The sequence below is a fragment of the Apodemus sylvaticus genome, chromosome 1, assembly GCF_947179515.1.
Source record: "Apodemus sylvaticus chromosome 1, mApoSyl1.1, whole genome shotgun sequence".
NCBI lineage: Eukaryota > Metazoa > Chordata > Mammalia > Rodentia > Muridae > Apodemus > Apodemus sylvaticus.
The window spans coordinates 87,102,863-87,124,373 of record NC_067472.1 but is presented as its reverse complement, the minus strand read 5'-3'; the positions used below and the strand labels follow the sequence as shown (position 1 = coordinate 87,124,373).

General features: G+C 47.8%; 1 protein-coding gene across 1 annotated transcript in view; it reads left to right on the top strand.

Moving 5' to 3' along the window:
* The window catches only part of Vps35l (VPS35 endosomal protein sorting factor like), a 98,407-nt gene that overhangs the window by 64,262 nt on the left and 12,634 nt on the right, over nucleotides 1–21,511 (top strand). Inside the window, exons 24-27 of the mRNA XM_052200373.1 lie at nucleotides 510–608; nucleotides 2,533–2,610; nucleotides 4,065–4,179; nucleotides 15,382–15,521. Of these exons, the coding sequence (XP_052056333.1) occupies nucleotides 510–608; nucleotides 2,533–2,610; nucleotides 4,065–4,179; nucleotides 15,382–15,521 (432 nt within the window). The remainder of the gene's footprint in view (nucleotides 1–509; nucleotides 609–2,532; nucleotides 2,611–4,064; nucleotides 4,180–15,381; nucleotides 15,522–21,511) is intronic.

Below are 21,511 nucleotides of genomic sequence, written 5' to 3'. Positions count from 1 at the left end.
CACCTACTATGGGGACAGTCTGAGGAGAAGGGGACCCTCCTGCTGTCCATAAAGCCAAGGGAAGGCGTACCAAGGGGATATGGTGGAGAAACTTCCTTTATGGCCCTGGCTGCCACTAGGAGCTGCTGAGGTCAGGTCCCCATCAGGAAACAGTTGGGCATGGCCAGTCTCAGGGAAGCCCCTGTGACAAATGGCTCCCAAGGACCCAATTCATGTTCTGTGAAAATTCCATGATTTTCTTTCCTTCCCAGTCTGGAAAATCTATTTTTTGCCCAGTTTCTATTTTGTGCCTTTCGACTTCTTGTCCTTACCCAGAATTGGGCTGCTCAAGTGGTAGGAGACCTTTGTGTCAGGGAACAAGAGAGAGAGAGAGAGAGAGAGAGAGAGAGAGAGAGAGAGAGAGAGAGAGAGAGCGCACGTATGAATGTGTGGGCACGCACACATTCGTCTTCCCACTAATAACAACACTGACTGTGTCTTTTCACATTTCTCTCTCTCATTGACCCTAGGTGTCCTTCGGCCGTGACTTTGAACAGCAGCTCAGCTTTTACGTTGAGTCCAGGTCGATGTTTTGCAACCTGGAACCTGTTCTTGTGCAGCTGATCCACGTGAGCATTCCTGTCATGTGTTCTTTCAATGAGTGTTAATTGGTTATCAGTTTACCACATACTAGCTCAGTTTGGGAGTTTTCCTTTAGTTGAGGCTAGGTCTCAAGTAGCCCAGGCTAGCCTCAAATTCATTATGTAGCTGAGGCTCACTTTGAACTCCTGATCCTCCTCCCTCTACAATACCACGCCAACACCCCGAGTGCTGGGATCACCCCGTGATTCTTCGAACACCCACCCTCCTGCTACTCTCCTGGAAAGGTGGTTTCTTGGAGGCTGATCAGATCCATAGCCTTGCTTAAGTTTTTGAGCGCTCATAGTCCTTTTTTTCTTTCTTTTTATGTTTCATTGATTTTCTTTCTTCATGTCTAACCTCCCCCTGCCCTGCCCCAGGCTTCTCAGAAATTTGTATGCTCTCATTTCTGCATGATAGTGACAAGAGTGAAGAGGTCTGCACTGAGTCCACTGATGGGCAGGTGACCTGGAGGCCCTTGTCTCAGTGCTCTCTGCAGTCTTAGTAACCCCCGGGTCAAAAGAAATAGTGACGGTCTGGTTATTATTAAATGTCTAAGAGTAAAATAATAATATATATGTATACATCTAACTATAAGAAAGCCAGACCGGGTATGGAGCACAGTGGTAGCAGGTATGTGTGAGGCTCTGGGCTCCATCCCTGTATCCAGCAGAACAGACAGAAGTATGCCACTTGCACAACCGTAACCACTGCCCGCTGAAGTGTGTGCTGCCTGTCAGTCAGCGCTGCAAGTCCCAGCCTTGGAATCTGATCACCCGCCGTACCACTGTGCGTGTTTCTATTCCTCATCTAACACACACACACACATACACACACACACTCATGCACACATACACAGACACACATTCACGCACATTCACGCACACAAACACACTCACACACATAAGCACACATACACACACACACACACACACATACATGCACACATTGGCTTTGCATACTACTTGCTTTTATCACCGTAGCTGCTGAAAAGACCCATTATGCATAGTGTGGCTACAAGGGGTGAAATTCAGTGTGTTTGTGAGTCACAAGTTACATCACACTAGCACTTTGCACAGCATCTGACAATTGCTGTCCCTTAAAGTCTGCCCTTGATTGTGGCTCTCTGGGGATGCCATGGCACACAGTTTGGGGACCCAAACTTCCATCATTCTTTTTATTTTTTTATTTATTTATTTTTGGTTTTTTGAGACAGGGTTTCTCTATATAGCCCTGGCTATCCTGGAACTCACTCTGTAGACCAGGCTGACCTCAGAAGTCCGCCTGCCTCTGCCTCCCAAGTGCTGAGATCACAGGCGTGCGCTACCACGTCCGGCTTCCATCATTCTTTTTAATTGATTAATAACTATTGAAGAAGAATAACACTCTGTATGTACTTACTTCTTACTATGTTATTGTGCACAAATCATTCTAAGACGTAAATTTTTAATCTATAAAGAGGGGGTTGGTCATAGTGCCCACCCCATAGGGTTCTAAGGATCAGATGGCCTAGTGGTGTGTATCAGCCGAGTGACGAGTAATGACAGTTCCCGCTGTTAGTATCAGCACCATGTGGTCACGTTGCTGGGTCTACTAGACTTGGAAGTTTCCTTGGAATGTGGAACTTCTGGAAATGGGGTAAATTCTGGCTATTCATTAAAGCAGAAACAGTTAATTTGTTATGCTCATTGGTACGCATGACCAACACAGCCTTTTTCCTGCTGTCTTGGAGGTGTTTGCTCGAGCCATGACAACCTAACCTGCCTAAGTTCAGCGTCGGGGCCATCTGCTCAGCCTCAGTCTGTGTCTGCTTGTTTGCACTGCTGTCCGTGGAGCTCACGCCCTAACCTCTGGAAGATCTTAGGGCGGGTTGTGATCATAACCATTTCTGTTTTATTGTCTCCTCACAACCAGAGTGTGAACCGGTTGGCAATGGAAACAAGGAAAGTCATGAAGGGAAACCACTCCAGAAAGACGGCTGCGTTTGTCCGGGTGTGTTCTAAAGATGAGTGCTCCAGGCTTGGTGGGCCACTGAGTTTGCACATTGCTAAATGCTCGGGGGAGTGGGAGGAGCTAAATGTACCCTGATAAGGATGGCTTAGTGTTGATTTTCTAGATTTGTTTTTCCCAAGGAATTGATGAGCTAATCAGCTTCTGTACTGTTTTCAAAAGAAATGTACAAGAAGCCTAATTTCAACACAAAGCATACATCTCCAAATCTCTGTAAAATCTGAAACTTGCTGTGATCCCATGATGGGCAGCTTCCCACGATGACTCTGGTTTCTGTGCGAACGTGCTGTGCACAGCAACCTTCCAGTCGCGTGTATCAAGCACACAGGGATTCTGTGTTTAGACTCGGGAGTCCTAGCTACAGGACACCTCACTATGTGTTATATACACAAATACTCCAAAATCCAAATCTCTTTGAAACCAGAAACACCTCAGATAAGGGATGCTCTCCCTCTGGTGTTCTGAGGTGGTTGAGATGCGTTTGTATCTCTGTGTGCCAGCCATGTTCTCTTGAGTTTTTCCCCAATATATTAATATACAAAATTTCTCAAGCAATATAATTTTCATATAATATCCTCATGCTTGTACCTAGTATAGTTTTTGCTTTTAGGGTTATATCCGAGTCAATGTTATACCCAGGATATCAGTTTCTTGAGTTGACACTCCTAATCATAGTAGAGTGGTAGTGTCCCCACCTTTTAAAATGAGACCACACCCAAGTGATTATAGTGACAGGAAGTGTCACCTGCGCCCCTTGACCTCTCGCCTCTGTCCTTGGGGTCAGCCACTGTCAGGCATTTTGTCCTCTCCAGCTAGCTTCTCATTACCCCCATATTTCTTTCTTTACCTGTGTATTTTATATATTGTAGGATGTTATTACACAAAACTACCATTTCTAATTCACACATTCTTTTTTATTATTAAATTTATTTATTTATTCACTTTACATCCCAACACCAGTGCCCCCTCTCTTCCTAGTTCCCTATTACACAGATCCTCCCCCCATTCCACCTTCTCTCCTGAGGAAGAGAAGCCCCCCTCTGCGTATCACTCCTCTCCCCCACATCGAGTCTCTGCAGGGTTAGGCACATCCTCTCCCACTGAGGCAGACAAGGCAGTCCATTTAGATACCTCCATATTTCTTAGCAAGCAGTTTCTCTTGCACACATGGAGGTGTTAATGTTATCTATGCATAAGTGTAGCCAGGGATGGAGAGTTAGTTTTCAAACTCTATTTCCCTCCTCCTTCCCCAGCCTCCCAGGGCTCATCAGAACTGGGCTTGATAGGGAGTGTGGGTGCCTCTGTGTGTCTGTGTATGTCTGTGTGCATGTGTGTGTATATGTGTGTGTGTCTGTGTTGGAGAGAACAGAGTACGTGTGTGTCTGCTGGAACCCACGGGCATCTTGGCTAACCATCCCCATCTCCCGTCTCTCCAGGCCTGTGTAGCCTATTGCTTCATCACCGTCCCGTCCCTGGTGGGGATCTTCACCCGCCTCAACCTCTACTTGCATTCTGGTCAGGTTGCCCTGGCCAACCAGTGCCTCTCCCAAGGTAAGCCTCTCTCTGTCCTTGATGCCCCCCTGCTGTTTAGGCAGTCTGCCCAACCACATCCAGCCCTGCGTGCATGGACGGAGCGATGCCTTGAAGGAGGAAAGAACACGGCGGCCAGGGATGTTTTTAAATGTTTTTCTAGTAGGGAGCATGGGAGTCAGGCCACACGGAGGCAGATAGAGACAGATGGAGCAGTGCAGATATTTTCCTGATCTTTTCCAGTCCATCTCAGGCCAGGTCCGACATCCTGCCCAGAAAGCCTGAGAACTGCTTGGCCACAGCAGTTCAGGGGTGGTTTTAGTGTCTCTGTTTGTTCATGTGTGTGAACACCAGACACAGGGAAATGGAATCTAATCTTTGAAGAGCAAATACCCTGCTATTGGGGGTGACACTCCACTCTCTGTGTAGCTCACACGAGAGGCTTCTAAGTATTGGAAGGGTGTTGGGGAAGTGAGACAAGTGGAGTGGGGGGGGGGGGCGTAAGCGCAGCACCATGGTGCCTTCACCCCGACTTTAAGCTGCTGTTGCACAGTGACGTGGTGTCTGCTTCATGTTTAAAAATTCATCTGATGATTTTTGCTTGATTCTTAATGCAGTCGCACTAAACCTTAAAAGCCCATCACTGTCGCCCTGAAAGCCACACAGAGCAGTTACTGGCCAAATAAATAATGCAGCCAATTACTGAGAAGGAGAGAGCTAAATATGAAGCTCTCGGGAGGTGGCTGCTTTGTTTGTCTCTGAGAACGACCTCCCATCTCAGATTCTTCTAAAGCATCACCTCCTCCTAGTTCATTCTCTGGCTTGCCTTCTTCCTGCCCTGACCGCATCTCCACTTTCAGGCTGAGCCTCTGCCAGGTTGAGTTCATCAGAGTCTTGAAAACCCCTTCAGACCATCTTAGGATGCTAGAAAAGGCTTAATTCCCTCCATTTATGTACAAGGGTCCCCGCAAGTAGATAGGATCATGCTGATACTTAATGCAAACTTTCTTGCCTGTCACCCTGGAGCACAGAGCAGTCACCAAAGGCTTACACATTAGTGCTTCCCACCTAGAGACAGCCCAGAAACGCCTGCTTGCTTTTTCTTAGAGCCCTTAATCCAGATAACTTCTTGCCCTTGATTGTGGGTAGCTCAGAAGAATGTGTACGCTTATACAGAGGATGTGGGAAGAGGAGAGGGAAGGAATACTTGACCTTCTGATGGAGTGAATGGTCTGAGCAAAGACTTGGAGAAGTAGAGTTGATTACCTGTGTGTTTGGTGGCCTCCAGCAGGGTGTGCTGAGGCCCTGACTGATGGTGGCTTTCAAGTCTCCAGGATACTGTGGGTCTGCCTCTGGTTCTGCCACTTTGGGAAATAGATGACCTTGGACAAGTTGGCCTTTTTGTGTGTATCCATGTCCAAAGCAGAGGTGGTGGCAGGGTTCCATGGAAGCTGAGAATAAAGGAAGTCATATCCTGAGGCCTGAGAGCTCTGGACTGCTGGCACAGGGTAGGTGCAGAGTTGGAATCTTAGCTGTCTTTACAACCACGGGGTAGTGAGGCCCTGAGTATAGATGTAACATTGACAGCACAGGGCTTTGGGAGTTTTGAGGGCCCAGCTCTCTGGGGGTCTGTCTCTTTCTCTCTTCCTCTTCCTCATCCTTCTCTTCCTCCTCCGCCTCCTTTGTCTCCCCTTTCTCCCTTGACTGTGTCCTTCTCTGTATCATGCCTCTCAATGATCTTGTGATGTAGTCCTGCCCTGACTGGTTTCAAACTCATGATCTTCCTGCCTCAGCCTGCAATGTGCCTCTGCCCCCAACCCTTTGGATTGAGTTCTCACAGGCAAACCTTGGGGCTGGGGAAAGCCTGTGTTTATTGCTAGATGGCTGAACTGGGCTTCAGATCAGAGAATGTGCAGCTCAGTGCAACAGAGTAGGAAAGCCAGCAAGGCCCAGACTTGTGGAGCAGAGCCAGCTTGTCGTTAGTGACAGTGTTTCTCCTCTCCTCTGAGCTCTCTGCCCTTCTTGTAGTTTTATTTCTATTTTTAAACTTTCCTTTATTCTTGAAACATTCATACAAGTATACAGTGAAACATAATCATATCAAACCCCTATTTCCTCCCCGCTCAGCCCCTCCATGCCCGGCACAGCAGTTCCCCTTCCCACTTCATGTCTTCGTTGGTAATAGTCCCCCAGGGACAGCCACTGGAGCATGGGAAACCTGCCATGTCCTATCTGGAAGACAGTGTTTCTCAGTAATGCTCCCCATACAATCTTTTTGTTTATTTTTTTAATTTTGTATACTTTAAACCTACCATCCTCTGTTTTTTCCTTCTTTGTGAATCTTGTTATTTATGGGAGAATTTATTGCAGTGTATTTTGATGACAGTCACAGCCTCAGCCAACACCTCACAGATCCACCTCTCACACCCAGCTAACTGTTTCTTGTTGCTCTATTGTTTCTCGTTGTTTTATTAAACCTATCAAGTGCTGCCCATATACTGGATTGTGACCACACATGGAGTGCTGTTGAACCCTCCTCCTGAGGTTCAGAGATCCTTGTGGAAGAGAAGGGCAGGGTGTAAGAAACTTTAAGTCAGAGGGTACAGAGGATACAGGGGAAGTGTTTCCCAGACCCAACAGGGCAGTTGCACATGAGTTCAGAGTGTCCGTAGCAGCATTCACAGCACCTACTTGTGTGTGTCCAGACCAGACAAAAACTCAGCCTAGAGAAGGGAGGCAGGCACAAGGCCCCACCCGTAGCTGGGGAGCTGTTGGCAACTGCTAGCTCCTGGTGGTGGTGGTGGTAGTGGGGGAAGCCAGCTTTCTCCCATTCTTTGCACCTCCTTTTTATTGGTGCTCCCAGGCCCTGGTGGGGACTGTCACACTGAGGTGAGGTATTGGTGTAGAGGTTCTGTTTGGGGCTAAGCACTAAGCCTCCTCTTCTCAGCACTCTGGGCAGCTCTGCATCTCTGCCTCACTACAAGGGAGCTTCTCTGACCAAGGCTGAGAGCAACCCTGGCATCTCTTATGGAGGCTTGAAAGCACTGCTATTAAGAGCAGTCCCTTCATAACAACACAAATTTTCCTTCCGAATCCAAGATGTATGTGGTACTACATGCCTGTTACCATAGACTGCCTTTTTGATACACTTGTGGAAGAAATAAACACGCCACATGTGTGTTTATATGGTGTATGTGTGTGTTTTTGTGTGTGAGTGCAGGTGCATACATGTCATGGTGTGCGTGTGGAAGTTCAGAGGACATTCTTGCTTTGAATCAGGGTCTTTTGCTGACTAGCATGGGAGCATTGGTTGGGCTGTCATACTGGGCTCTACATGGGTGCTAGAGATATGACCTCAGGGCCTCAGACGCATAACGAGCACTTTCTCAAGGGTTCATTTCCCTAGGCTGGTTGGCTTTTGTTTATTTTTTGAGACAGAGTCACTGGTAGCCTAGACTGACCTCAAACTTGCTCCAAAGCCAGATGACCTTGACCTCCACATCCTCCTGCCTCATCCCCCAAGTGCTGAGGTGGCATCCGTGAGCTGCCATACTTAATCCCTGGTGCTTAAGGAAAACTAGGCTTGCTAGTCACAGACAGAATGCACAGCCTTCTGGGTGCTTTGCGGGGAGGACAGAAAGTTCCTTCCCTGCCCTGTCTCACACAGATGGGGTAACTGAGCAAGCCTGGCTCAGTGCAGAGTCCCGGACACTCGGAGATGAGCGGGAGAGTGTAGACTGACACCCTTTGGAGCTTTGGTTTGGTGCTGATGAAATGGAAATAATGTGCGTGTCTCCAGTGGGCCTTCACATTAAATCTTGATGTCCACCGTGAACGGAAAGGGCATGCTGCCCAATCCGTGTGGCGAAGACAAGGTTGTATTAAGCTGTCACTGGGAACAATTAAGCCATAATGAATATGCCACTTAAGTGTCTCTGGGCATTTGCACTTCTGTAAAGCTGGCTCTGTTTTGGCATCACTGAAATAGTGGCCCTCATGCCCTCAAACGCAATCGCTTTAAGAGTAGATTCTATTGCAGAAGCACAGGTACGCGGTCACAGGATTAAACCTCAGGACCCTGTGGCCTTGCCAGAGTCATCTTCATGGTTCCAGTTTTCAGGATCTGGTGCATGCTTGTGTGAGTGTGTGTACATGTGTGTGTGTGCTTGTGTGTGAGAGTATGTAATGCACCTGTGTGTATTCTTGCATGTGAAGTCCCAGGTCAGTATCAGGTTTTGTTCCTCCAGAGCCGTCCCCTTACTTTTTTGAGGCAGGATCTCACTAGCCTAGAATTCATTGATTGTGCTACAGTGGCTGCAGTGAGCCCTTTGAGGGTGGGGGAGCCTGTGTTGTATATCAGACCTGCATATCAGATATTTATTTACATTACAATAAATAAAAGTAGCAAAATTACAGTTATGAAGTAGCATCACACTTTTTTTTCAAGACAGGGTTCCTCTGTATAGTAGCCTTGACTGTGCTAAAACTTGCTCTGAAGACCAGGCTGGTCTTGAATTCACAGAGAGCCACCTGTCTCTGTCTTCTGAGTGCTGGGAATCAAGGGCGCTTACCACTACAACCAGCAGCAACAACAACAAAAAATTTATGGTGGGCATGGGGGTCACCACAACAGGAGGAACTGTATTAAAGGTCACAGCCTTAGGAAGGTTGAGATCCATTGTCTTAGAGCATGAAATTCTATTGTTGAGACAGACAGATTTAGGGAAATGGGTCACAAAACAGAAAATGGATTCCAGGGGCAGCAGTGTCCAGAAGAGGCCCAGGGGCACCATGTGAGACAGTGCTGCAGTGGGGTCGCCTGGAGACCTGGGACCATGGAGCAGGTTTAGCCTCGGGGAGCTTTCTTGGACACATGTGCTCTGTAGGGTCCTGCAGACCAGGATCCAGGTCAGTACTTAGGGTGGACTTGGCTTGAGTGCTGCTCTTCCTGAGACCTGGGATGGCCTCCTTAAGACTGCAGGGACCCAGGATAATTGCTTCCTGAGGCAGGTTCTCATGTGTCACAGGCTGGCCTTGAACTCACCACGCAGTCAAGGAGGGCAAGGAAGCTGAGAAGGGAGGTAGGGAATTGGAGCAGCAGCAAATGTCTGGAGACTGTGGGCCAGGTGCCGTGCTGAGGTGCAGGGTGTGCCTTTTCTGTTTTCTCCTTTTTGAGGGGGAGTTGTGGCAAGGACTTGTCCAGGGTCTTACGTGTCCCAAACTGGCCTCAGACTAGGGATGCAGCCCGAGATGAACTTCTGATCACCTGTCTCCAGCTCCTCAGTGCTGGACTTAGAGGCACGCGCTACTACGCTGGCTTTATGCAGTGCTGGGGGATTGAACCTTTAGCTTCTTGCATGCCTGGTAAACACTCCGTCAACTGAGCTGCTCCGCCCGAGCCCCAGGAGGACATTCTGTATGAAGGAGAATCCAGTTCCCCCTCCTATTTGTTCATCTTTTCTTTTTTTAAAGAAACACACCTGGTATGTCTTCTCTTGAAGGCAGTGTCCTCTGCAGCTTTTATAGCTATAGAATAAAGTGCTCTGTGGTACCAAATATTAGCTGGCTCAGTGACTCACACCTGCATCCCCAGCAGCTGGAGGCTGAGATGGGAAGATGGCTTTATTTAGCCTAAGAGCTTGAAAACAGTCCAGTCTGGTCCACATAGTGAGGGCTGCCATCTGTTAAAAATCTTAAATGTTACAATCATGTGTTTTGTTGTTGCTATTATTATTGTAAAGAGAAAACTTGATGTTTCAACTCTAGACTGAGAAAAACTTGTTTTCATTTGCAGACATTTTTTTTTTAACTGAGTTTTGTTTACTAAGTGGACATGGAGAAGTCTCCCAGACATTTTTTTGTATGGGGTGCGCCTTCTGGGAATGGAGTAAGAATTTGCCTTGGAAATTTGTGCCTAGCCCTTAAATAACTGAGTTCCTCCTTTAAATAAGAGCTGGGTGGGGTGAGTAAGAGGAGCCGAGGACAAAGCTGCTGCCACTTTAATGGGAAATAATAACAGACATTCTGCGGGCCACTGGGCAGCAGGCACACACAGGGAAACAGTAACCTGCGGGCCACTCGGCAACAGGCACACACACAGGAAAACAGTAACCTGCAGGCCACTCTGCAACAGGCACACACACAGGAAAACAGTAACCTGCGGGCCACTCAGCAACAGGCACACACACAGGAAAACAGTAACCTGCAGGCCACTCTGCAACAGGCACACACACAGGAAAACAGTAACCTGCGGGCCACTCTGCAACAGGCACACACACAGGGAAACAGTAACCTGCGGGCCACTCGGCAACAGGCACACACACAGGAAAACAGTAACGGCTCCACGTCCATTGTTTGGAGCAGTTTCAGGTCCTCCTTTGAAGCGCTCTGCTCCCCGGATCTTCAGAAAAGTTTTCCAGGGCAGCAGAGTCACCAGGCATGGGTACCATGGACTTCTCTGTATTAGACATGGTAGAGCCTGGCACCTGCCTCTGCTGGGAGGGCTGGGAAGCAGGATAATGTCAGGGGTTCTGGTTCTTTTGTCTTTTTTATTGTGGTTAAGTATACATAACATAAAAACTTAATTTGAAATAATTGGGCTAGATTTTCTTATATATTTAACTTTTCTTTATTTTTGATAATTTCATGCATGTATATGATGAAATATATCTATCTAATGCCCCTATTTTTCCCCTTCAACCTGATCCTCCTTCCAAGTTGATGTTTGTCTGTTTGTGTACTGGTGACCCGATGAGCTGAGGTAAAGTACTAGACATATGTACGTGGATGTGGACACCCACCGGAGCATGGGGGACCTCTCCCAGCAGCTATCAACTGCCAGTTGCGTCTCAGTAAAGCTCAGGGCATGGAGATTCTATGCTGGGCTCTTGGCTCTCTTGGTCTTAGGAAGATCTCAGGCAGATAACACAGCTGCTGAGTTCCGGTGTGACAGCCATGTCTTGTCCAGAAATCAGCATCTCACAGTGCCTTCCCGTCCTCTGGCTCTTGCATTCTTCCTGCCTCCTCTTCCAGGATGTTCCCAAGCCATGATGGATGGAGGTGGGGTCAGTGCAGATGTTTTCTTTATGCTGAGTGCTCCACCCTTTTAGCACTGACCAGCTGTGCGTCTCTCCACTGACTGTTGCCCATTGCTAAACAGAAGCTTCTCTGACCAGATAAACAAGGTCTTTGAGCATAAAGACAAATATTTAGAAGGCAATCTGACAGCATAATCATTTAAGAATGTAAGAAGCAGATTCCACCATAGGGTCTAGGCCTCCCCTGCCGTAGGCTTGTGTCTAGGATTATATGAGGCATAATTCTTTCCTGTGCAACAGGCTTCAAATCCAGTTTTATTTTATTTATTTATATTTTTATTTTATTTATATTTTTATTTTTATTTTATTTTATTTTATTTTATTTTTGGTTTTTCGAGACAGGGTTTCTCTGTGTAGTCCTGGCTGCCCTGGAACTTACTCTGTAGATCAGGCTGGCCTCAAACTCAGAAATCCGCCTGCCTCTGCCTCTCAAGTGCTGGGATTAAAGGCATGCGCCACCACCTCCCGGCTCCAGCTATTTATTTTTATTGTGTAATTGTTTGCAGGGTGTGAGTGTGTGTCTGCCACAGTAAACATGTGGAGATCAGATGACAACCTTTTTGTGTTCTCTCTTTCCACCTTTACGTGAATCTCAGGAGTGGAGCTCGGGACATTAGGCTTGTACAGTAAGTGTTTCACACTGAGCCATCTCACTAGCCTGAGCACTTACATTTTAAATGTACATTCAAGTGATGTTAACACTGTTCATAGTGTTGTCCAGTAACATCAGGTTCCTTCAGGGTCTTAGCCAGGGGTTTCCAGATTCTTGGCATTTTTTTAAAGAAGAAATAAGGGAGACTCAGTTTTCTGTAAAGGTGAGGCCTGGTGGGATGGCTGTTCTCCAGTGAAGGCCATGTATCCAAGAGTATCTGGGCAGCCCCAACTGTACTTGATGGGTTCAAAAACCAAAGAGGACACAAAGCTAGTGTGGAGAGGATTGGGGGGGGGGTGGGGGGGAAGAGATAGATCTTGGAAAAATTGGGGAATAGATAAATATGATCAAAATACCTTGGATGAAATTCTAAGAAAAAAATTTAAGAAGAATGGGGAAAAAGATGGAATAAAGGCACATAGATTACAGAACAGCAAGAACACTATCTGAAATGATAGTACAGAGATGGCTCAGTGGTTAAGGGCACTGACTGCCCTTCTAGAGATCCTGAGTTCAATTTCCAGCACCCTCATGGTGGCTCACAGCCATCTGTGATGGGATCCTGTGCTGTCTTCTGGGGTGTCTGAAGACTCATACATGAAATTATAGTACAGAATGGGAGGAATACACTGTCGAGATTTACAAATAAAGATACTCAGTGACACAGGCTACTGTTTGGTGTCTATTTTTATGGACTCAAGAAGAGAAGGAGTTTGGTTGCTGAGGAACATAGTTTTTGGGGTGGTTCTGTATTTTGATTGACAGATTATGTTATATAACCATTCTCCACTTCATATATCCTGTCCCTCCCACAATGCATCTGACTTTAACTGTTTGCAGGCCCAGTTATGCATAGGCATAGGGTGGTAAATGGGATTTCCCATGAGTTCGCTTGGAGGACACAGGCGGCTTTATTGCATGCGTACTTAAAACTAGCTCAGGCCAGATCCACCTTCCTGCTCTCCCACCTGGCCATGACTAGAGTAAGATTGAAAGAGCTCTCCCTAACTCCTTAAGGGGAAGAGAAACCTCTGCATTGTCAGAGTCAGGTGTATGTGCAGGAGGGGGCTCGAGGCTGCCACTGGCTGCTACCAGGTGCATCGTTTGGAGAGGTGTGGGCTGCCGGGTGCACTAGCAGAAGAGGGCTTGGTTTGTGCATAGGCCAAAGCAGATGGAGGCCCAGGGAAGTAAGCTATTCCCTTCTGTGCTTGCCTGCCTCAGTATGGGCGTGCTGGGAGAAATGGCACACTTTTAGTAAACCTTCTTAGACACTGCCCTAGCAGAGCAGCAGAAAGGATCTGCCTTTCTCTAAAGGGAGTAGTTTCCTTCAGAGGCATAGAAGATGAAGCAGGCTGAATTCGAAAGTACCTTCCTTTTTTCTAGTTCCATACTGCCTCCGTCCTCAACATGACTGAGGTCAGCTGCTCCCTTAATTCTAGCCCAGAGCCCGGAACAGGCTCCTGTGCAGTAGTGCTCATTAGTTAGCTCATGGGTCCCTTGGCTACTTTTATGACATCTGTTCTTGTTCTCCATCTCCCCCCCCCACCTCCAGTGCCCACCAGAGTGCCCTGTGCAGCCTTCGATTAGGGGATGTGGGCATCAGCCTGGCAGGGAAGCTCCCAGAGCTCAGCACCTCACAGGAGGCGCCACGTTGAACCTCTTCAGGCTGTGTTTCCTTGAAAAAAGATAAGTTAGCCGCCCCCTCGAGTACAGGCACGTGATTTTCTTGTTTACCACAGCCCTCTGTTCCTTGGGAAGCCAACATCTGCCATCAAGCCAGCCCCTCAGGCCCACTGGGGGGTTCCTGTTTTAACCCAAGGTTCTGCACCCTGCTGCGGCATTCTTGCGTGTCATTGGAAGTCATTTTCTGGTAGTAAATGACCTAGTCTGCGAACCCGTTTGATGTGGCTGAGCAGTGGAGGGTTGATTTCTCTGGTCATTGCTTGCCTTGAGGGATTTTATCACGGTCAGTACTTTGGCAGGTCTACAAAGAGCGCCCCTCTTTACCTTCCCAAGAGCTCTGCTTCTCCCACTCCCTCCTCCTCTCCTCTTTCCTTTCTCCCAGCTTTGGAAGTCCTCTTGTTTTACAGGTTATTTCATATCTCTCTTAAATATCTCTACTTTTCAAATAATTCCCTGGAAATGTTACTTGGTTAGAACTCTACAGCTTTGTGTGTGTTTGCATGCATGTGTACAGGCACGTGTGCGTGTGTGCGTGCATGCATGCATGCTTGTGCTTGTGTGTGTGTGCACATACATATGTATTGCATACATTTATTCCTTCAGCCAAGTCAGTGTGTGTTGGCTTGTTTTACCATCACAATAATTCCTGTGTAGCCCAAGGTGCCCTGGATCTCACAGCCCGGCGTCACCCTCTTGGGTGTGGGATTTCAGGTTTGCAGCACAGCATCTATCCTCCTGCTGCACCTGTTTTGAGTATAGGGTTACAGGTTCGAGCTACAGTGCCTAGCTCAGTGGTTGTTTCTTTGTGCTATGAGAGAATCAGATCAGACTTCAAGCAGTAGCTCTGCCAGTCACTTAAGACCCTTCCACCTGCACAGGAATAAACTGAGTCCTGCCTCTCTTCACACCTAATTTCCCAGGTTTGAAACGGTCTTGGTGACAGCCCTCCCTTACCTGTGAGCATAAGGACTCATTGATCCAAACCAGTGTAGGTTCTAGCTCAGGTACATGTGTATGTGTGTGTTGTGTACAAATTCTTGTGGGTGTGTGCACATGTGTGTGCATATATACCTGCTTTGGAGCATGTGTGTGGAGGCCAGAGGTTTATGACCGTATCATCTTTTACCACTTGCTACCTTTTTTTGTTATTTTGTTTGTTTGTTTTTTGTTTTTGTTTTTTTGAGACAGGGTTTCATTGTGTGACCCTGGCTGTCTTGGGGCTCACTCTGTAGACCAGGCTGGCCTTAAACTCAGAAATCCCCCTGCCTCTGCCTCCCAAGTGCTGGTATTAAAGGCGTGCGACACCACTGCCCGGCTGTTTGTTGTTGTTGTTGTTTTGTTTTGAGCTGGGAGCTCTCCCTGGGTCTGGAGCTCAGTGATTGGCTAGACTGGCCATTCATCAGGCCCCAGGGACCCTCCTCTTTTTGCCTTCCTGATATTGGGATTACAGCCACACCCTGCTGCACTGCTTCTGTATAGGTACCAGGACATCCATACTCAAGCCCTTGCCCTTGTAAGCAGATGTTTCATGGGCTCAGCTGTCTCCTCAGTCCACTTTCTAGACTGTCCATGAAAGTCTCCCCTGTTTCAGTTCTTCAGTCTCAGCCTGGTTAGCTATAGTGTTTCCTGGTGGCTCTAGTTGACAGCAGCTCTTCATCCATGGTGGTTTGAAGGACCTTCTGCTGGGCTTCCTGACTAAACTGAACCCTCAGGTTGTCTGATCCCCAGTAAGCTAAGGAAGGGTCTCGCCTTGAACTTTTTGGAATGCTTATCCCTACTCTTGTCTTGCAGCTGATGCTTTTTTCAAAGCCGCCATCAGCCTCGTTCCAGAAGTCCCAAAGACGATCAGCATTGACGGGAAGCTGCGGCCGTCGGAACCTTTCCTCCTGGAATTCCTGTGCAATTTCTTCTCTACCTTATTGATCGTGCCGGTATGTTCTTGGGAGCCATAGGTGGTTTTCACTCTCCGTGCCCTGCCTCCTGCGTACACCCAGCCCGTAGTATTTTACCTTACGTATGTGAGTGTTTGCCAGCATGTATCTGTGTCCTACATGTGCCTGGTGCCTACAGAGGCCAGAAGAAGGTATCACATACCCTTGAACTGGAATCACAGTTATGAACCACTTTATAGGGCTGGGAACTGAACTTGGGTCCATCTGCAAGAGCAGCCAGTGCTCTTAACTGCCGAATCCTCTCTTAGTTATTTCCAACCAGGTGTGTCTTTTAGCTGATTCAACGTCTGAGAAGTTGACAGCCAAGATTAATCAATGATGTAACCATTACATCATCTAATTGGGATCATGGTTTGAGCCTGTGTATCTGGGGTGGGGGAGGCACTAACATTCAGTGCTCTGTATTCTACACTGCCAAGGCAAGGGTGTAGTGACCTTGGACCATGATGGGCGCTGGCTCTTTCTCCTCTACATGTTTGGGAGCACACACTTACGTGTGTGTCCTATCCACAAAGTTAGAGTGATCTTCTGCCAGCTCCCAGTGTTCTGGTGAGGACCAGGTGAGGACACAGCATGTAGCCACACAGTGAAGCTCTTGGGTGGCAGGATTCTTTGGAACTGGACACAGTAGACACTGGCTCCTGTGGTTGTGAAGGATGAGGGGGGTGTCCCAGAGCTGGGGTTTTCAGCTTGGTCTTGAACCTGCTTCCTGACACCCAGTTTGGATGAAGAAACAAAATGGAGTCTCTGTTTTCCCAACTGTCCTGGTACATTTACCTTTCACCTGATTGGGAGCTGCATGCAGAGAGCCTTGATGCTCACTGCAGTGGTTGGGGCTTTGTCGCCGGGAGACATGAGCAGGCAATGAGTAACACTCTGTTATTATGGCCCAGGGGCAAAGGCTTTCTTTTTCTTTTCTTAGTTGTTGCCCACCGCCTACCTGCCCTTTCTCCTCACCTCCCTCTTCTTTCCCCTTCCCTTCCCATTTGTCTCATCCCATGTTTTGTGAGCACTCTTTTGGTTTTTTTGTTTTGTTTTTTCTTTTATCTGAGAGTCTCACTGTATAGGTGAGACCATCTGAAACTCAAGATTCTCCTACTGCAGTCCTCCCATGTGGCATACTGCCTTACTGCAGTCCTCCCATGCAGTACTCCACCTTACTGCAGTCCTCCCATGCGGCATGCTGCCTTACTGCAGTCCTCCCATGTGGCATGCTGCCTTACTGCAGTCCTCCCATGAGGCATGCTGCCTTACTGCAGTCCTCCCATGTGGCATGCTGCCTTACTGCAGTCCTCCCATGAGGCATGCTGCCTTACTGCAGTCCTCCCATGTGGCATGCTGCCTTACTGCAGTCCTCCCATAAGGCATGCTGCCTTACTGCAGTCCTCCCATGTGGCATGCTGCCTTACTGCAGTCCTCCCATGTGGCATGCTGCCTTACTGCAGTCCTCCCATAAGGCATGCTGCCTTACTGCAGTCCTCCCATGTGGCATGCTGCCTTACTGCAGTCCTCCCATGTGGCATGCTGCCTTACTGCAGTCCTCCCATGAGGCATGCTGCCTTACTGCAGTCCTCCCATGCAGTACTCCACCTTACTGCAGACCTCCCATATGGCATTCTGCCTTACTGCTGTCCTCTCCACCAACACACGCAGCACCCACCTTGCTTCTGAAAGAGTTCAGGCTGCTGCTCTTCTCCCTTCCTTAAAAAGCACCATGGTAACTCTCCCCACAGAGAGTCCATAGGTTTTCACAAGTAGCCACATGATTTCATCGCTATGACCGTGTTCCCTTGAAACCTTGGGTGTCTTATTTGCTGATTGACAAATAACAGCCCCAGGAATCTATAGGCTTCACCTGACAAAAACAAAAAACTGCAAAGCAAATATCAAAACAATACCCCAGAAGCTCTTCCTTGAAATGGCTGTGCATCAGGGTCTCCCTGTCAAATGCACGTTCCTAAAGTTTCCCCTTGGATATCTCTCTCAGTAGGTTGAAACTGGCCCTCTGGAGATTACTGCCCTCAGTGGTTCAGGAGGGGCCACTCCCAGGACTAGACCTGGAGACTTGTCATGCCAAGTTTGGGCTGTGCAGTGACTCAGCACTTGCTGGGTCCCAGGTTTCTTTAGGGGTGATGAAATACTCTTCAGTCGATTGTGGTGACAGCCACACAACGCTGGATACAGGAACAGACATTGAATTGTGTGACCTGAATGGGCATATTGTTCCCTGTGCAGATTATGTATCTCCATCAAGCTGAGAAAACAAAACATGACTCAGCAGTGGGCTCTCTCTGTTCAGATTCCAAGACCTGCTCTGGGTGAGGTTGTGATTGTCTTTGTGATAGGGAGCGTCCTGGGGAGCGGTGTAAGGTCAAGTGGTAGAGCTGCAGGGGCTCCCGGAGTCCCTTCCCTGGACACTTGATCACGTGCTCTGCAGTCAGGTCAGTGCCTCCTGTCTGTGGGAGCCTCCTGTCTGTGGGACCTGGTTGTTTGTCATGCAAGTAGAGCCGAGGAAAAGCCCAAGGTTCTAAGGAAGCTCTTGATGGTGATTGTTCTGGTGATTTGTTGAGGTGTTTTACCACGTGCTGAAAGCAGCAAGGGTCTCTCTGAAAGCCTTCTCCTCAGAATCTCAAACTTGGGTTTAGTCCTGACTCCATGACCGCTAGCTCTGGGGCCTTGGAGATGGTTTTGTAATTCCTCCAAGTCTTGCCTGTCATCTTTCCAAAGTGTCATGGAAATGCCTGCCTCGCAGGACTGCCGTGCAGGTTGAGTGAAATCATACTTAAGAAAGAAAGCATGCTGTAAGCCAGAGCCTCCCTCCCTGCGGTCACATGCTGGTGACCAGAGGGCAGAATCTAGCCTGCTGCCACTTTTGCTTCCTCTGGGATGACGGAAAGCACTTGGAGTGAGTTTTCCACAAAAAAAGTTCAAGCAAACACAGGTTTGTGGTTTCCCTCGAGGAATTGGCTCCTGCCGTTCACGCTGATATTCTATCATCTGTTAAGGTAGAGCTGGGAGCAGCTGCCCTGAGCATGAGCACGCAGGGTGCGCATCTCCTCCCGGCTCCCCTGGGCATCTGAAGAGACAGTTAAAACCTCATTCCAGATGCCAGCCCGACACATAGGCATGGAGAAAACACCTTTTGCTATGAGTGGGACTTCGTTGCTTTTCCTGCTTTTCCTGGTATCAAAGACTGCACTTTGGTGAGATGCAGGCAGTGAAGAGCAACTGCAGTCTGAGGACTGAGGGTGCATACGTGTGGAGGTCAGAGGTCAACATCAGTATCTTCCTTGTTGTCTCAGTTCTTGATACAAGGTCTCTAAATGAGGCTGGAGTTCACTAGTTAGGAGGAATGGTTGTCCAGCAAGCCCAGGGAGCTGTCTCTCATCCCCAGTACTGTACAGGTAGAGACACCCATTGCTCCTGGCTTTTCTGTGGGTGTTGGTTATATAGCTCAGGGCCTTGTGTAACAAACACTTTACCTACTGAGCTCTCTCCCAATTTTGGCCCCAGGAACATGCACTTGTTTGGTGCTGTGCCAAAACCCTTCATGGGTACTTACATAGCCTCTGAGAATCCTCCCTGAACCCTGTAACGTAGGAACACATAACTCTGTTTCACTTATAGAGACACCTAGAACTGAAAAGGCTGTACCTAGGGCTGTGCAGGTAGTTGTAGTGTAAGACCCCCCAAAACCAAGGGCGCCCCAGCACCCCACACCTCGGAAGGTGACACCCATATCACTCTCGAGAAACGGTCTTGATGCAATAACATGAGGATTTCTTTTATTCCAGAACTCTGGGTTCCACAGCCGTACACCGCACAGGGTTAGAGGACTGTGGACCCCAGTGTCGAATTGCGACAGCTTTTATAAGTTTACAACAAAGCCCTCGAATCACAAACCAATCATTTCTTAGCATGGAGAGCCCGTGAAGTGCAAGCCAATTGATTTGTACCACTCCATAGTTTTTAGGCCAATCAGTTTAAATTATTGGAGCCTGCGCTCAGTGGACCAATTAGTTTCCTATTTTCTTGGATGTCTATAGCTGCATGAACTCCTGAATAAGGGTAATGGCTAGGCAGCTTACAGAAGCAAGATAAGCTTAGCTCATTTCCTGTTACCTTACGGGACCAGGATCACCTATTCAAGGCCTTTCTGCCTAGCTCTTAAAGGGCGGGCTCTGGACTGTGACCTTTTACCTAGTTTCTAACAAAGAGCACTTTGGGGCTCCTTAGAAGACTGGAGTTAGGCCATATTTTCTATTCTTTCAGTAGCAGAGCAGGATTTGTCTCCTCCAGGGTCCTTCACAGGTGATATGAGTCAGAGAGGCCGCCATGCTCTGTTCATTCAGAACCATTGGGGTTAACAGCTCTTCACCCTTAGGAGAGGTAGCCTTAGGACAGAGGCACCTGTTAGTTTACATTCTGTTTTCAGTGGATAATGTTTTGCTGGGCCAAACGTGAAGGAACATTTTGTTAACGTGGACACAGATGTGAAAGGGTAAGGCAGACTCGTGAAGGAACATTTCATTGAAGCAGACCCAGGAGAGAGGATTTCTGCTAAAGCAAGCTTGTAGAAGGACATATGGTAAAGGAGTCTTTGCTAACAACACACATGTATTGGTCTGGCTTACACTGAGTAGTTGAGCTGCATTTGTCCAGACTCCATAGAGAGAAACACACCAAAAAAATAAACACAAAAATCCCTGGTGCTGTACTGCAGTTTCTTGCTACTTCCATGAACTTGGGCTGATTGATGTACTTGCTGAGGCAAGACTCATGGAGGACACGTGACATTTGGAAGGTATAAGTGGACTCCACAGAGTGATGGAGACAGAGCTTGGTTTGCTGGTACAGTTAGTTAGCTGTGCGACACTTGTGGGTCTCGAGTCTTCCCTGGTCTTCACTTCCCTGAGAGATGCACTGCCAAGAACTTCTCCTGGTGTTCCTGCTGGTCCCTCCTGTTGGTCCCTCCTGCCGACTCCAGTTGAGGCCTGGCTGTCTCTGCTAGATCTTGTCACCTCCGTTGCTAATCCAACTTTATCAAATTGGACTGCCGGTGTATCCGGGAAGTGTTTGTGAGTGGATCAAGCTGCCGCTGCTGACCTCTGAACTGAACTGCTGATTTCCAGACAACACAGATAGAAGTTGCTCCAAAGAACCTTTCTAAGCAGGTCCACTTCCCCTGTAACATTTCTTTCCCACTACCTCTGGTGGGTGGTGGGCTACAAGGGAGGTTAAAGAGCATTTAAGAGCTATTGTTAAAAATAGGATTTAAGAAAATTAAAGTTACAGTGGTCCTTTCTGTGAAAAGGTAGACGTTTTCAACTTAATTAGAAAAGAAAAACATCTTAACTTTTGTTACAGATGCTGTTAAATTTATTCTAATTTACCATTGGTTATTGTTAATTAGTGTAGTCTTGTCAACTTGACATAGTCTAGAATCACCTGGGAAGGTCAGGTTGGCCTGTGGGTGTGTTTTGGAAAATTATCCAGCGTTTGTTAATTCATTGATGTCTGCCCTTGGCTGTGATGTGATGTGGCCGCTGCTTTGGGTTTCTGCAGCTTTGATGTCACCTCCACCCCCACCCCCAGTGTGGACTTGTAGCCAAACAAACCTAGTTCTTAAGGCCATTTTTGTCAGGACATTTTTTTTATCATCGCAACAGGAAAGGAACTAAGAAACTTACTGTGTCTGATTTGTAAGTTAAACATTATCATGCATGTAGGTGTAAGAAAAAGTAGTGTCAATAGGGCTAGGTACTTGTGTGGTTTCTGGCATGACTGGAATCCAGCCTCCTGGGACTAAGAGCGAGGTTCCTTCTGAGACACCAAGGCTGAGGGGTGATCAGATGAGACACCCGAGGGCCATAGCACCTTGATGGGATTTTGCATGAAAAAGCTCCCCCTCCCACGTTTACCTGTTCAGACTGGCTCCTCTTCTGTGACAGCTTTGAGTGTGCTTTCGT